This window comes from Sciurus carolinensis, chromosome 1 (genome assembly GCF_902686445.1).
Source record: "Sciurus carolinensis chromosome 1, mSciCar1.2, whole genome shotgun sequence".
In the NCBI taxonomy this organism is placed as follows: domain Eukaryota; kingdom Metazoa; phylum Chordata; class Mammalia; order Rodentia; family Sciuridae; genus Sciurus; species Sciurus carolinensis.
This window is the reverse complement of record NC_062213.1, coordinates 110781335-110797971: the sequence shown is the minus strand read 5'-3', so window position 1 is coordinate 110797971 and position 16637 is coordinate 110781335. Positions and strand designations below refer to the sequence as shown.

General features: G+C 48.7%; 1 protein-coding gene across 5 annotated transcripts; it reads right to left on the bottom strand.

The window, feature by feature from the left end:
• Positions 1-1229: 1229 nt before the first annotated feature.
• Kcna2 (potassium voltage-gated channel subfamily A member 2) lies at positions 1230-15518 on the bottom strand. Of its 5 annotated transcripts, none has more exons than XM_047562190.1 (4): positions 15469-15518; positions 15185-15278; positions 12968-13307; positions 1230-12529 (listed from the first exon to the last, which is right to left on the bottom strand). In XM_047562190.1, the coding sequence occupies exon 4, from the start codon at positions 12364-12366 to the stop codon at positions 10867-10869; it is 1500 nt and encodes a 499-aa protein (XP_047418146.1). In that variant the 5' UTR covers positions 12367-12529; positions 12968-13307; positions 15185-15278; positions 15469-15518; the 3' UTR covers positions 1230-10866. The 5 variants fall into 5 exon arrangements, with proteins under 5 accessions (XP_047418146.1, XP_047418151.1, XP_047418139.1 ...); XM_047562195.1 differs by lacking the exons at positions 15185-15278; positions 15469-15518 and adding an exon at positions 13845-14505 and having other exon boundaries at positions 1230-1847; positions 11473-12529; XM_047562183.1 differs by lacking the exons at positions 15185-15278; positions 15469-15518 and adding an exon at positions 14842-14933.
• Between the last annotated feature and the right edge of the window lie 1119 nt (positions 15519-16637).

The window sequence follows — 16637 nt, the reverse complement described above, 5'->3', positions numbered from 1 at the left end:
AAAATGACCATACTGCCACATGTCATATATAATTTCCAGAGGTTTCTCAATAATTTGGACTTTGTGCCCTTTGGCCCAGATTTGGAAGCCCCTGACCAGAAGAAGCTGGAACATCCTTCACCTTTTACATCTCAGATTGCTGAATATCCTGCCCCATGTGGATCTTCTGGGCATGGGAGTCCAAGAGAGGACACACTCGCATGCTTCTGTTGAGCTCCCAATACGTGCCAGTTGTTCATTTAATCTTCACAAGATAGGGCAGGCCTTTTGATTCCTTTTATAGAGGGGAGGAAACTGAGGTTCAAGGAGCATGCAAGAGTAAGCTCCAGGGTGACAAAACTGGTGGGAACAGAGCTGGGATTCAAACCCCAGAAATTGGTGCTGGAGATGCTCTTTTCCTCAGGGGTTAATTTTGTTTCTCAATTGGGCTGATACCATTTTGCTCTTCCTGCCAACACACTGGCCCCTGGACTTAAATGGGCTCTCCCACTTGCTTTCTGCCCCAATAAGCCCCTCCTGCATTAGGTGTCCTAAGCTAGGTAGAGAAGCATTCAGTGTGCTCAAGTGGCTTGGGAGGTCTACACTTGATGTAAAAACAGGGACTTTGATGTTTTAGCTTCCACCCATCCCTATTCTACCTCTAATAAGATCTAAACAGTCAGAGACAGACAAACTTTCCCCAGCTCCTTGGAGGCAGGGATTCCATATCTAACGGGAGAAACCAGTAGGAGGGATCTGGCTTAGCTGGAGAATCAGACTCATTTGGGAGGCCAAGATAGACATTCTCACTTGAGTGTTTAGAGCCTGGTTGGGTCAGACCCCTGGCACCAGCAGTAGTGGGCAGAAGTGGGGTGGGTTTGAAGACAACAGGACCTACAAAGGTGGGTGCAGCCGGAGTTAAATGGCTCCCAGTCTGCCTGTTGTCTTCATATCAGTCCCCCTTCCCCACACACTCCAGACACAGGAAGTGCTGAGTGCCAGTGATCCAAACACCCCACCCACCCACTCCTCCACAGGCCCCTGCTTTGGGTGCACAGGGCTCTCAGGTCAGGTCAGAAGGCACACGGCTAAAATGGCCCTGGATGCATGTTGGAGCCCCCTGTCCTGACGTGCCCTAGTTTCTGACTGGGCTCTCAGGACTGCAGAAACTGGAGTGAGGGTGAGGGAAGCACCCTTGAATTTTACAGGCATGACAATCCAAGCAGGCAAGAGAGAAGGCGGAAACCATCAACCTCTGTCAAAAATTTTATTTCTTTTTTTCATTTCACACAGAATGATGTTAAAATAAATCCTCAATAATATATATTTATATACTTATTTACCTGTGTCAATATTTACAAAAGACTGTGGAGCTCTATGAAGTCTATGTACACCCATGATCCAGTGGACAGGCAATGTTCATTGAGGCACATATATACACATATATGTATAACCTATGTACAAATATCAGACCCTACTGACACAGGAACCCTCAGCTGCAGAAGTCCTGGGCAGTGCAGTGTTGGTGGGGCTGAAAGCTTCCAGAATATGTCAGCAAGAATGATACTATCTATACATCCTGTGCAATGCAGTTACAGCTGGTGTCTAAATTTTCATGAAGCGAACAAATAGTTAAATGACTCCCAACTCCCATGAGTCCTCCCCACAAGTCCTGCTCCGCCTTCAGCTCCCATTGGTCCCCTGTCTCTTATCACCATGGAGACCCCAGTTCCCTTTCGGCATCATCCTTACGAAGCTTTGCCATCAGCCTTGGAGTTCCTTCTCCTATTGATCCCGTGGAGGCTTATTTATCTGCCTCTCCTCTTTGAGTTTTCAGCAATTATGAGAGACAGGACACGGGAGGGCAGCTGCAGAGTCATGCACGAGCAGTGAGGAAGCCAATGGAAACCTTAATTAGAGTCTGTGCTGCATGAGCCTAAGTGAGCGGCCATTTCCACCACATATATATATATATATATATATATATACACATATATACATATATATGTATATGTATATGTATATATATATATTTTTACACACACACACACACACACACACACACACACACACACACACCCCTCCAGAGACAGCCTATATGAGCATAAGCACACAAGTCTGAAAAAGGAAACAGCATCCCCCACCCATGAGCTTTATAGTTATATCCCTAATGGAAACTAGAGAATTCTCCTTGATTGCTGGCACCATTAATCCTGACTATTCCAAGATTACCCTCAGTGGAGAGAGGGATACAGGGATGCAGAAACCAAGGAAGAGGCCAATTTGACTGGGGCATTGTTTTCTCAGCAGGCTGGAGCTCAATCATGGGACTTTCCAGCTTCCTGGGGCCCTTCAAATGAAGGAACCATCCAAGCACGACAACAAAAGGAAACTGGGTCGCTGGATCCCACGTGAAGACAGAACTGGGGCAAGCACAGAGCATGTTCAAACCCTCAGGAGCTGAGACTAACCCTCGCCCAAGCCAGTCAGGCCTCTCCTCTTGCTTTTCAATTGCAGTTCTTAGCCTAGAGCTGATTTGCTCCTTTCTAGCCCCACCTGCCCTACACTTCATAAGCTCAAAAGGCAGAAATGTCAGCAGCTGACATGGAAGTTGTCTGGTAGGAAGGTGAACCCTTCGCTATTCCTTTCCTCCCAGCTACTCCTCTTGCTTTCTCCAGCATCTGGAGTGTTTTTGCACTCATCCAAACAAAGCATCAGTGTCTAGGGAGTCATTTTCAAGGAGAGGCTGGGCTTGGAGGCCTCTCATGAAGACTGAGAGACACAGCACCGAGTCCTCTGGGTAGCTACCAAAGGTCCTAGCACACAGCCACATCTACACTGCCCTCAATTATCTAGATGTTGCAGCAGCTGTCCACATTATTATGTAATCACACCTGCCCTGTGCATCCGTCAGTGAAATGATGCAGGAACTTCTCAGCTGCAAACTCATCTGGAACATATCTGACTATTTTAGGAGCACAGAAGTTATATTAGTTTCCACGCTGAAGGTCATACAGTCTAGAAGGGGCCATCCAGACAGGCTACATCAACTGCCCAGCTTACCAGTCAGTCATGCTAAATCTGGGTTAAGAGCTTCTACTTCCTGATCATGGCTAATTTGACCATGCTGGAGGGCTTCTGGAAGTGTGGGGAGTTGGCAGACACCCTATACCACTTCCATTGCTCCAGATAGTAGGGAGGAATCCCTACTATCCCTGTCCAAGTAGAGTGCACAGTCAAATGCAGGAGGTGAGGTTGAGAGATATGATTCCCTGTGAGTCTAACATACTGCCAGGCAAGATGGGGAAGGAGGGTTGATCTACTCAAGCCCAGCTATACCTCGGGTGATGTGGATAGCTCAGCCCCAAAGAGGCACCTGGATTACAGTTGCTCTAATGCCCACACCCTCAACCTAGATTTGGTCAGAATGAACAACAGGATTTTTTTTTTTAGTTCCATCATTTGCCACAAATCTCACCTTCCATAGGACAGAGATGATCTTTAATGCTTCATTTGAATATTACTTTCACAACTCATACAATTCAAACCTAGGGCACCACTAAAGACAGAGAGAGTTAAATAGATTGGTTCTTTGCCAGATCTTCAAGCTTTCCACTCCCCCAGGTCTACAAAGTTTGGCATAACTTTTCAGGTTCTCAGTGATGAGGTTACAACTAACCAGGGTAGACGAAATAAAGGCAAAAAAGCACCGAGCCTTTAGATCACACTCCCCTTTTATCCCTGAGTCAGGTGGCCACCTGGGAGGGAAAGGAAAGAGGTGATCCTGGAGCCTGTTCTTTTGTTATGAAAGAACTGCCTAAACAGAAAAAGAGTATAACTGGAGAGATGGAAAGAATACAAAGGAAGGTCATTTAAAAAAATTCAAACAAAAGTGATTCATTCCTTAGATTGCCAAATTTATTCCACATTAGTGAAACTAGGGGGTTGGTTAATGTATATTTGTGTAATATTTGAAATAATGGCATACATATATACATATACTATACATATATATACACACAGACATATGTATATATGGAAAACCTCTAATAACTCAGGACCAATCAACCGAAACCTTGATTGGCAAGAATTATGTTTTCTTTCTGTACTTTCAGTAGAAAGAGGCAAGGGACAGCAAGGTCATTATCTGATAAGTCTGGATGTGCCCAGTAATCCACTTCCACGTCCGTCTTAACAGCCAGCATCATTCAGCCTGTCTCTTTGGTCGACTTTGTCTCCATTTCTGTGCACCATACACTGAGCACTGAGGTTTGAAAGGTTGACCCTGAGCCAGGCAAGGTCTTCTGTCATCTTCAAATGCTCTACTTACTAAGGCAGGAGAGGTTATACTAACCTACTTAGGAAATACTACTTTTCAATAACAGAGGCTGAACCACACGTGTTCCCATTCCCACTCAAATAACCAGAATGTCAAAGCAACCAGGACATTCCCTTCCCTGAGTTTTCCCTGTTGTTTAACTGAGGTTTGGCTGTACACATGTGTATAGAACAAGGTAGACTAAAAAGGAATGGAATGGGGCTCTGGGGTTGCCAGCCTTCCCTGGATTGTCTAGTCTGAATATTTAACCTCACAGATGTTTCAGGAACGAGGACTCTTCCAAAGGCCCTAGAGATGTGCGCAAATTTGTGCAGTTGCTTACTGCAGTAGGCGGTGGGGTCTTCGTCTCACTAATGTCATGACCTAACCACCCCAAAACTTCTATGCCTATGGACTTCTACCCAAGCCAAGAACTTGCTTCCCTTTATAGTTCTCATAGAGTCCCTGTAGTTGAGCAAGTCAGCTTATTGTGAAGGAGAGTCAGAGGGCAATTTCCAAATCTGCCCAGGCTACCAATTCCAGGTGCAAACCTCCAGGGCCACATTCCTTCAGTATCCATCTCCCTAGGGAGGAGAGGAGGGATAGCAAAAGGATCAAGTAATGGCTTTTAGTGCATGGAAATGATCTTCTGTAATGGCTCAGGATGCTTTATTCTCATCTATTGGTAAGCGTTTTCCTTCAGGTTTCCATTACACCCTGCCAGACTGACACAAAGTCAACAAGATGGGCTGGCATGAGGTCACTCAAACTCAAGGTTTCAGTGCCTGGAGGTGGTGAGGATGCTATGTGGGAGTGGGTAGAAGGGGGTAGGCAGAGGGAGAGCGGGATAGAGAGACACATAGAGACAGAGAGGCCACACAGGAAAGAGAGTGACAAAGAATGCCTACTCATGGGCCTTCCGTGTGTGTGCTGCACATCTGCATGTGTCCATTCCAGAAGGTCAGATCTTAGGACAGAAGTCATGTGAACATGTGGGAAGAAGAAACTACAGAGACTGTGAACAAATGCCCAGAAGTCAAGGGCATTATCTGATAATCCAGGTACTGTCTATCACTTTTCAGTCCTGAGAGCAAGATTTTGAAAGAGCTATTGCTAAAGAAAACAGTCACTATTGATTTTATTGCACTTTTCCTCTTTAAAAATATTTAAATACAAACTATGAGAGATGGTACTGAGCTTTGGTGGTAAGGGAAACAGAAAGAAGAGGAAAATGAACTAGATTACTTTAAGGAACAGACTCATCTCAGCTTTTAAGGGATCCCGCACTTCTACCTGTCCCTTCTTGCTACTCCATGGGGACATGGGGTTGGTCTCAACAAGGATCAAATTTGAGAGTACAGATGATGGTCACAATAGCTACTGAGACAGCTCCCAGCATCCACCTCCCCACTGGTTGGCTCATGTAGCTATTGATGCTAATGAGGTTAAGGTCAAACCTGGCAATGGACACTTCCCCAAGGCTGGGAGAACCTCCGCTGTGTAACCAAGGAGCACCCTGGACATCATGGCCCTCTTAGACCAGTCGATCATCACTCACATGCAGGTTGTTATGACAACGGGTTCCAGGAGCTCAGCACCACCATCCTCTCTCCTGGGTAGACAAGTCAAAGTACTGTGCTTCCCTGACTGCCACATACACAATTTGCCATTGTCCTATAGTTTCCTTTGGGGGAGGTCGGACTCTGCCTCTCCTCCCATGACTGTGGGCAACACTGGACCTCCAAGCCTGAGGATCTTCAGAGGGTGCTGCCTTCTCTCAACACTTAATATTTCATAGCTGACTATGAGGAAGTTGGCCAAAGTCCACTACAATGGAGGGAGAAATCCAGAGAGAGCAGGTAGGACAAGCTAGTCTTAAAGCCCTCCCAACCTGGGCAGCAACATGACCACTCAGGCCTGGGATTCAGGCCATCAGTGCTTTAATTGAAGCCTTTTCCACACTTGGTCAATGGTATCTGGAGGGGCACTCCCCGAGGGTTCCTTTTGAAAGCCTAACCTGGTGACATGTCTGTGCCACCCTCAGAAGCCCAGTTGAGCAGGATCTAGGCAAGCAGAGAGGAAGGAAGAAAGACAGCATAGGAAACATATGCGTAACTAAATTAAATTTTGGCTCCTTAATTAGATTTTAATTAATCAATTAATTAAAATTTGGCTCCTTAAGAGTTTACTTTGAGATTTGACCAGTTTAGTTGCTTCCTCTTTCTGACAACCTCTCTACCTTTCCTGGGCCTATTCCTCTCCAGGTTCTGTAAAACCCAAACTTTCTTGAAAGCATGAGCCTGCAGAGGGACCTCATAGAGACAAAAGGAAAAGTGTTTCTTGGCTTGGAAGCACAAGTTCCAGCAAGTGACTCTAACTACATATTGAGGTCCTCTGTGTCCATTTCCTGCTGTTATTGTGTCCTCAATGGAGACTGGGAACTGTGACCATCCTTAGGAGGGAAAGGTGAGTCACACACCTGGGACAGTGCAGAAGTAGGGACCATGATGCTTGATCCCAGGCCCATGGATTCTCCTAAATCCATTGCAAGTGAAGTCTTTGCCAAACTGTACTTAGCCTTCAGTCCTACTAACTGGAAGAACCAGTTCCAAGGTAATCCAAGATGGTGGGTAAGCTTAGAAGGTATTTAAATTGGGTGTCAGAAAACAAGATAAAAATCAGGACCTCTAAAAAAGTATTATTTGATTGTTTAGCCTTAGGCTTATGTCCTTAATCATGTTTTACTTAAACTGAATTGGTTTGCCATTTTCTCAAGGCATAGAAATTCAATGGGAGGCAGGGCATCCTGGGAGCCCTGGCCAAGGGGAAGAGCAGGCCTGGAACTGAACACCCATAGAAGGCAATCAGGAACTGCCCTTGTTGGACGTGTGCCCAAGAGCAAGTGAAATGCCACGGAAAGTAAGGGTGGCTCATTTTGCGAGGCAAGTCTATATAGAGCCTCAATTTTCTGACCTGGTCCCTAAAAAAGCTGCTGGGGACGGAGGGGAAAAAAGGTCTGTGTGTTAAGGATGTCTTCACGATGGGACCCAGGAGCCATCACTGTTGTGAAAAGAATGGGGCTGAATCTGGGGATTTCGGATGATGGAAGGCAGGGACCCTGAGCTCCTGGGTTGTTGGGGTGGTCTTGCTTTGAGGGAAATGTCATGGTAAGGAGGTCCAAATCAGGCTGCTGGCCACCCTGGGGTCTTCCACACTCTGCACGCCAAGGTGCTGGTGGAAGGAAGATGAACAGGTAGAAATCTCATAAGATTCCCATGCTTGATGTGGCAGCCCATCTTTCTGCCTGAAATCTCAGGGGTTCCTTCTCAGGACTGAAATCTGCAGGTGAGCAAAGCAACTAGAGGAAAAGACTCCTTGGAGAATACTGAGAAATACTAATATGAGCTAGGAAAAGGTAATTAAAACTGTTATTTTGTGTCTATTAATTTGGAGATATGGGGGCACAACAAAGAATCTGAGTAGATGTCTGTATGTTGAGTAGAGTGTTGTGTTCTTGGCATGTGTGCTGTATTTTGTATTTTAGTGTAAGTACATGCATTGTGTGTACATTCTGAGTTTGTGTGTGTCTTGTGTACATAAATAATAGTGAAGTATCCTTTGTGTATTTTTGATGCATACCTACCATGTCCATGTAGTTTTGTGTATTTTGTATCTGAGTTACAGGTCGTGTATTTGTACTTGGGTGTATGTAGTTTTCTTGTAGGCGTTCTGTGTTGTGTACAGTCCATGTCCATGCTGAGTGTATATATTTCATATCTAGGTATAATCATATTCTCTTCTGTGCCTGCCTTTTATATAAATTTGGCTCATGTGTATTTTGCATGTATGTTACATGTTTTATATTTGTGTGTGGCAACAAAGGATCATCAATTTGGGAGTGGATGTGCATGTATGTGTGTTGAACATTTTACAGTCCCCAGCCAAGGATGCTATGGAAAGGTATCTACCCTCTGACCTAGGTCTCAAGTGTGGGTGTTTTAATTTTCTATTTTCCAAAGGTCTGTGTCCCTCCCACCCCATGTCCTGAAATTCAGCACCACCTCCCATGAAGGAGAGGAAGAGAAGCACAGAGGCTTTGTGCTGGGCACAGATACCTGGGGATGTGGGTGACCAGGAACTAATGAGCACCCTGGGCCTAGCACCCTGAGCTGGTGCCCCACCCCCCAAGACAACTGAAGGTGCCAACTAGCCAACAGTGAGACCTGAGTAGGAGCTACTGGACAGCCTGACCATCGTGATTTGCTACATTTGGGAAATTTAAGCCACAATATAAAAGGGCAAAAAACCCAGTCTGGTGAGGCAAAAGCTGCCCCTGCCCCCAATCCCAGGTCCCACCTATTCTCTATTTTTAGGCTATGCAGTGCTTATTTATTCCTTACCTGTTCTGGGAAGGTGGGGGCCAATTCTTTACCAACTCTCTCTCTCTTTTTAATTAGTTCTGGTTTCCAGTTAAAAGGGGAGAAAATTTGAGTCTGGTCATCAAAATGATGCTTTTAGATCATCTAGGGATCACATCTCTTGGTCCTAGACTTTAGAAATTTCCATACCGAAAAGTCTCCCTTTAAGTCCAAATCAATGGAAATTGGTTCTTAGGAGTCCTATACCTTGGTTTCAAAGCAGAGGATCCATACTGGCTCTCTAGGGACAGGTTCATGAAAGTGATGGATGCAGAGCCAAATGATACTGAAAACCAAATGGGGTGGGACAAGATGAGAATGGAGATGATAACAGGATGGACGGTAGAGAGGAGGCCTGGGGTGGGTCTGGCCCAGGACAGCTGGAGCTGTGAGGGCCATAGGGCCCTTGTGCACTCAGTAAGACAAGCTTCAGCCATGGGAAACTGAAGCTGCAGCACATGGAGGGCAGAAAGACAATTCTAACGTCTAGGAATCCATGAAGACTGGAGTATCTGAGGCAATGGTAGCAAACCCAGGCCCAGCGGGGTTACCAATGAGACCAATGAACCCAATGGGCTTCTACCAACCCACTGAGCAATGGATTTACACCTGAACCTGAACTCCAGAGAATGAATATATATATATGTGTGTGTGTGTATATGTGCATATACACACATATGTATATATATATATATATATATATATATATATATATATATATACACACACTCTAGTGCACATAGTCAAACACATGCATAAATTGCCCTGTGTCAAAAATATTGCATAAGCTTATACAATGTTCAAATGCATTTTTTTCCTATAGCTAGCTAGGTAGAGGAATGCACGAGAGAGAGAGATACCCGATATATATTTATATACACTGGATCCACAGACCTGCCTATTCTCAGGACTGATGCCCTGGTCAGCTATGCAGTCACGACCATGACTAGATTAATTCCTAAGGTGCAGTCATGGGAGTGTTTAGACTCTGCTTTCACTGCTCATTCTCCTGGCGTGGCAGAGGTCTGCTCTCCTATTGAAAGAACAGAGATGGGTGGGCTGGAGGGCCAGAAGTTTTGGTTCCCCATTCCAAATAGCCTATTTTTTTTTTTCTCCTGATGGAGGGCTTTTGCCTTCTGATGGGAAAAAACCCCTAGTTCAATGCCATCCCAAGCCTATTAATACTCTAAATATGAATACTGTGTAGGCTACTAAGAAAATAGGTTATCTCCTGTGTTTTAAATATTGAGATTCATGCAATGAACACCCATGCAGTTCTATCGCATCACTGGTAAATTTCACTGCAGCGTCAGTGTAGCTGGGCCACATCACTAGGAAAGCAGATGTCTGCAAACTCCAGTGTAGACAAAGAAATCAGACATATTTTTGGTGACCCTGAAGCCTGCAAAAATGGTAAAATCTGAAGCTGAGAGGTCCCTTGGTTTGGTACCTTCTCCCCATAGGCCTAAGGGAACAAATGTGAAACTTGACAACTCACATTTGGTCACTCTAACTGTCCCTCCCCCGGGTTTCCCTCACATCAAAAGAGAAAAAGCAGAATGCAGCATTTTTTCATTACGAAACACAAGCCTCCGGAGCATCTACTTGGCAACTGCAATTCACAAACTCCAGGTTGTGACACAGAAAGTCATTCCAACACACACAGGACTGTGTGCTCTTTTCAATGCAAAGATGGGAATGACCTTTCGAATAATCACCAGAACTTTAAAGCTAAGCCATGATGGTGTTCTTCTGGGTAGGGGCAGGTGGGCTCGAGTGGGTGACAGGGTGGGAGGAGGGGAGTGCATCTCCCAGGTGTTGTGTGCATTTAATTAAGAAGAAGAGGGAGTACTGATATGGTGGGGTGTATGTTGGATATGAGGTGGCCTCAATGTGTCTTTCTGAAATCATGGCTCCATAGGTGACTCTCATCTTTGGAAACCCAGAAGCCGGTGATGAAGATTTGCATGAAAGCTGTGATAGATATTCTGCGTTCTAAATCAAAAATCAAAAGGTCAAGAGTCACTTGCACGACTATTGCTTTCCATGCAGAACCAGATGCACACTGTAGAACACACTGACTACAATGCAGGCTATTATGCAACATCTGCATTAGTTCCATTGAGCTGTGAGTATGTTAATGGGTTCCAATCAGACATCAGTTAACATTTTGGTAATATTCACATAGTTTGTGTTAGCCAAGGTACAGTTGGCTGTTTTCAAATTTTCCTCTCTAAAGTCCTCATTACTGTTGTTTACTCCCTCCTGGATCTCCATGTAATCCGACTTACTAATGGTAGAGGCACTTCTACTTTTCTTTAGGTCAGGGGAGGATGGGATCTTTGGACAGCTTGTCACTTGCAAGTACTGGGCCTGCTCCTCTCCCTCTGTCTCCCGGTGGTAGAAGTAGTTGAAATTAGATACTATGACAGGGACCGGTAAGGCAATGGTTAACACACCTGCAATTGCACACAGGGAACCCACTATCTTCCCCCCAATGGTAGTTGGAACCATGTCTCCATAGCCTACAGTTGTCATGGAGACGACTGCCCACCAGAAGGCATCCGGGATACTGGGGAACTGGGAATCTCGCTCATCGGCTTCTGCAAAGTAGACAGCACTAGAGAAAAGAATGACCCCAATGAAGAGGAAGAATATTAGGAGGCCCAATTCTCTCATGCTGGCTTTGAGGGTCTGACCTAGAATCTGGAGACCTTTGGAGTGTCTGGACAACTTGAAAATCCTAAAGACTCTTACCAAGCGGATGACACGGAGGATGGCCAGTGACATGGCCTGCTGGCCCTGCTGGGCATCCTCTGGCTTCTCAGCCAACTCTGTCCCCAGAGTGATGAAGTAGGGGATGATGGCCACAATGTCAATGATGTTCATGATGTTGGTGAAGAAGCCAGCTTTGCTGGGACAGGCAAAGAACCTCACCAAAAATTCGAAGGAGAACCAGATGATGCAGAGAGTCTCTACAATGAAGAAAGGGTCGGTGAAGGAGGTGGACTGCTGGTACCCGATGGTGCTATTGGAGTAGGTATGGAAGGTCACTCCACCACCATGCATGTCTTCGTTCTCATCTCGGAAGATGGGCAATGTTTCCAGACAGAAGCTAACGATCGAGATCAGAATCACCATGACAGATACAATGGCTATAATCCTGGCAGGTCCTGAGCTCTCTGGGTATTCAAAGAGAAGCCACACCTGTCTCTGGAACTCATTTTCAGGCAGAGGACGCTCTTCCTCCTTGATGTAGCCTTCATCCTCCCGAAACATCTCCATCGCTTCTTCTCCCAGCTCATAAAACCGGATTTCTTCAGAGAATATATCTAAGGGCACATTCACAGGTCGCCTCAGCCGGCCCCCAGACTGGTAGTAGTACAGAATGGCATCAAAGCTAGGGCGGTTGCGATCGAAGAAGTACTCATTTCGGAGGGGATCAAAGTACCTCATCCGCTTCTTAGGGTCCCCTAAGAGGGTCTCTGGAAACTGGGCTAAGGTCTTTAGCTGGGTCTCGAACCGCAGCCCTGAGATGTTGATCACCACCCTCTCACAGCATTCGTGGTCTGCCTCTGGGTCATAGGTGTCCTGTGGGTGTCCAGGGAGGGCAGCAGCCTCATCTGCTGGGTCTCCAGTGGCCACTGTCATAATTGGGACTGAGAGGAGTGCCTGGCGCTATGCCTTCCAGCTGCCTGGTGGCAGGGGGCTCAGGGTGCTGCTAACGGCCCCAGGAAACACAGAAGCATTGGCTTGCACTCCTGCAGGAGAGCTCTGCAAGCTCTCCGAGAGCTGGAGAGGCAGCCTCTCTTGGCTGAAAGACAGAGGCAGTTAAGGACATGAGACCAACTAGCACTGGCAACCCGACTTGGGTTGCTGCTTGCTGTCTCCCATCTCTCAGCCAAGAGTCCAGAAACATGACAACCACTGCCACCACCACCACCACCACCACCACCAGAAAGCAGAATTACTTTCACCTTGTAACTTGTCTGGGGACCAGAAGCAGGGAGGAATCTCTCAAGGAAGCTCTGGAATGCCCTGCACTGGGGGAATGGGGGCTGGTACAGGCCCCCTCTTTTCCACACAGCATCCTGGGATATAAAACCAAACTAGGAGTCTTGAAGGGAACCCTCTCTCAGGAAGGGCACTAATGTCTCACATATACCTGCACCCTGGGATCTCAGGCCTGGATCTCCTTCACTGATCTCACCCCATGATTCTACATATGACTGTTATTAAACGATAGATTTACCTGGCCAGGCAGGAACCTTTGGCTCTCTTCCTTGCAGAGTGGATCAGATGCTGTAGGAATCCTAGATCCACAAACAGGCAGCCCAACTCCCCATCACGTCTTCTCACTTGAGCTAGAAATAATGGTGAGTCATTCTGGGCAGGAGGGCAGGCTCCAGGTCCTGGAGGTGAGCTCTAGAGCTGAACTGGGCTGGAGGGGCAGTGGGGTGCCTGACCAGGGGCATGCAGGACTTGAGAACAGCAGCGCTTTGGGTCTGGAGCCTTTGGAAGGAAGGAGGTAAGATGCACAGCTCAGCTAAAGCCGGAGTCCTCCTGGCTGTCCTCAGGAGGTGTGACGTTGCCTGGAAAACACAGCAGCAAAGTGGGATGGGGGCTTTGTGGAACCAGGGCTTTGGGGCAGCTGGTACCAAGATTATGGAGGGCTCTGGCAGCTCCCCTCACTGCAGGTGACAAACCCTGATGACCACCTTCTATTTTGGCCGTCCATGCCTGAGAACTACCCCTTAGCTTCCCAGCACGTTTTATTCCCATCAGCTGAAGCATTTTTTTCCCCAGGGAACAAGTCTTCAGGCTTGACCGGGCTGCCTTCTCCAGAGGCCTCCCCAAGCTAATCCAGACCCCTTGTTTCTAGCTGCCATAATGAGGGGCTCTGGGTAAAGCACCCTCCATCCCCACCCCATGTCAGGACACCCATCTCTTAAGGGGAGGACTTCACTCTCTGCAGCCTGACTACAAGCTCTGACCTCAGCCACGTCCTGGCAGAAGCAGCACCCCACCCCTTCCCGACCCGCACACTCATTCAGGGCTCGTCCAGGGAGACCCCACGCGCAGCAAGGTCACCTGTATAGAAAGCTGGATGGCCTAGTCGCTGAACTTACTCTCCCTCCGGGATCCCTGGGCCGTAGACCTCCCTCTGAGCCGGGTGGCATTTGAGCTAGGCAGGCGCTGGACCACTGATTTCTCCCCAAGAGAAAATCCCTTACATCTCCTCGGTAGGGAGCGTTGAACAAACGCTCAGCCTGCTTGGCTGCTAGGCGGCTTGGCAGCCGCGAGATGGGGAGCCTGGAGGAAGCGGGCTTCCGGCCTGGCCCCCTGCCGACCCAATCCCGCCGGCCCCAGGGCGGGGAGGAGTCTGGGCCCTCTCCCCATCGCCCCGGGCTCCAGCCGGGATTCCGCCCGGCGCGCTCGCAGCTCTGCTCCGAGCCTCGGACTAGACCTTCCAGCTGGCCGCGGGCGAGAGCGCCACCTTAACCCCTTCCTGCCTGGTGCAGTTAGCTCCGGCTGCGGGCCCGTGTGCAGCCTTGCTTTCCCCGCCAGGTTCAGCGGAGGGACCACCGAGGCTCCACCTCCACCCGAAAAAACAGGAGACTGAATTCTGGGGGTGGGGAGTAGACTGCACCAGGTTGCTGTCCCGGATCTCAGCTGTTTCTAAGCGCGGGCAGGGGGTCCCGGCAGCCCATGGCCCCTGCGAAGGGGAAAAGCCCCTCTCCGCAGTGAAGCTGTTTTTATCTTGTGCCAGAACCAAGTGATTCGGGTCCTACCAACCCGCGTTATTTATCAGACAGGGTTATGCTGTCACCTGCACTTCCCATCACCCGCCGGCTCCTCTCTGCGCCCTCCGCCCCTCACCACGCACACCCCAGAGGGTCCCCGAGCCCATTTCATGCACTCTTCTGCAGGGCGCAACCCCCCTTGGCCCGCCCTAATCTAGGACCCGACTGGCAGACATCAAGGGTTGGCACCGGCTCACCCGCCCGGGGACAAGCCCGACCCCGCTGCGCTGCAGGCTGCGCCGCCGGGTGCCCTGCAACCCTCTGGGAGCCGCAACTGGGCAGGGGAGGTACCACTCAGTCCAATGCCCCGACACTGATTTACCCTTCCGACCCGGCACCGGGAGCCTCCATGTTTCTGAGTGACGGCAAGCGCCTGCAGGAGCCCGGCAGCAGGAGGCGGCCAGCCGGGAGCCGGTTCTGCAGTCCCGCGGGCGGCGCGTACGGAGCGCCCGGCCGCCGCCCGCAGCCGCACCGCGCCGCACCGCGCCACGCAGCGCCGCACCTGGCCCGGCAGCGAACTCGAATTAAAGGGACCGGTGGGAGCCAGAGCCAGTAGCGCACTGCTGGCCACTGCCAGCGTGCCGGTCGCCCAGTTGGATCCCCTGGCCTCAGCCCCCACCCCACCAGAATACACCCCATTCTTTGGCGGAGCCCAACTTACTAACCAGAATCCCCGAGCAGAACTCAGTTGAGTGCGCTGGGGCCAGAGAGATGGAGGGGGCACAAGTTGAGGAGTGCTCAGGAGAGGCTCTTGCCAACCTAATGAAGTCGGCAAAGAGGAAACAATCAATAGCAGCTATCCCAGACCCGAGGCGGGATCCAGTCCCGCGGGAGATGTGTTGCTATTATTACGACGATGTCAGACAGCATCTGCAGACCCTAGACCCCCTCCTTGTCCTCTCTCTCCCGTGTGCCCCTTTTCCAGCTCTGCGTCCCATCTAACTCTTACCTAGCAACTATTTGGCTTCTCATGGGAATGCAGCAGGTGCGGCTGAGCCGCAGTGTGGCAGAAACTCGCTGCTGTATTTGTTCCCAACTGGGGGAGCCGCAGGAACAGGGAAAACTGCAGGGCTGGCCCTCTTGCTTCCCTAACTCCTGCAGGACCTTGGGCAGGGAAGGCTGGGGGACACGCAGTTGCTCTTGGGAAGGGCCAGATGCTGGACCTTTTCGCAGACCTGACAAAACTAGTGGTCCGTGGGGTTCTGAACTTGGGGGTGCGCTCCAAGCATTCTGGAGTGGAGCATAGGGTGAGGTCCTTTACTCTTAGGATAATGTGCATAGGGAACCCAGCCTGCTCTTTGTTTAGATGGGGATACCAGGAGGTTCAGGTTGCTTTTGGAAGCCACATGAGAGCCTCACGTCCGTGCTAGTTCTGTTCTTTAGGTCCCTGTTAGAATCTCACAGGCAAGTGTTCCAAACAATGGTTCCTGGAGATAAGACCACAGTAGACACAGAACTCTGGGTTCAGAGGGGTTTTAATATGGAGAAGACTCCTGCTGGCTCCTCCCTGCTCACATAATTCCCTCCCTGTATCTGTACCTCATGATAGAAGCTCTGAGAACCCATAATGTCAGGCTAAGTGGGATTCTGGCATTTCATCAAGGTAGTCTGTGAGGTTTAGACTGAGGTTCTGTCTAGAGCTGTAGGGGGTGATCTGGGAGGGTAGTGACCTCAGTGTACCTGGAGGATGATGGATGACTTTAGGCAGATCCGATTTAGTTTGGGATTCCTTGAGAATGGGCTGTCAAGGTCTAGTCAGAATATGGTTTGGCCATTTTGGAGCCAGCCAGACCCAGACTTAAATTTTTACCAGTTACTAGGTAAGTTGATTCCAAAATGAAGCTACCTCTCAGGGTGTAATGAGGGTTAAATTGTTGTATGTAAAGAGTTTAGCACCCACCACTCAATAAACGATGATTTCTTTGTTCTGTGACCCTGTGGCACTCTCTTCATAAGCCTGACTTCCTAGCCTCCAACTTATGTTTCTTTGTGTGCCTGATCACCTGGTCCCTGCTGCTCAATCTCTCTGCTTCCCACCTTCCTTCCCTGAGGTCTTAGGTATTTCTAGTTGCTTCACAAATACGTCCTCCAGAACCCTGCTCTGTGTTCCTTCTGGAA

Excerpts from the sequence above, each read along its gene's own strand:
- Kcna2 (XM_047562190.1), bottom strand. The coding sequence starts at position 12,366 with ATGACAGTGGCCACTGGAGACCCAGCAGATGAGGCTGCTGCCCTCCCT.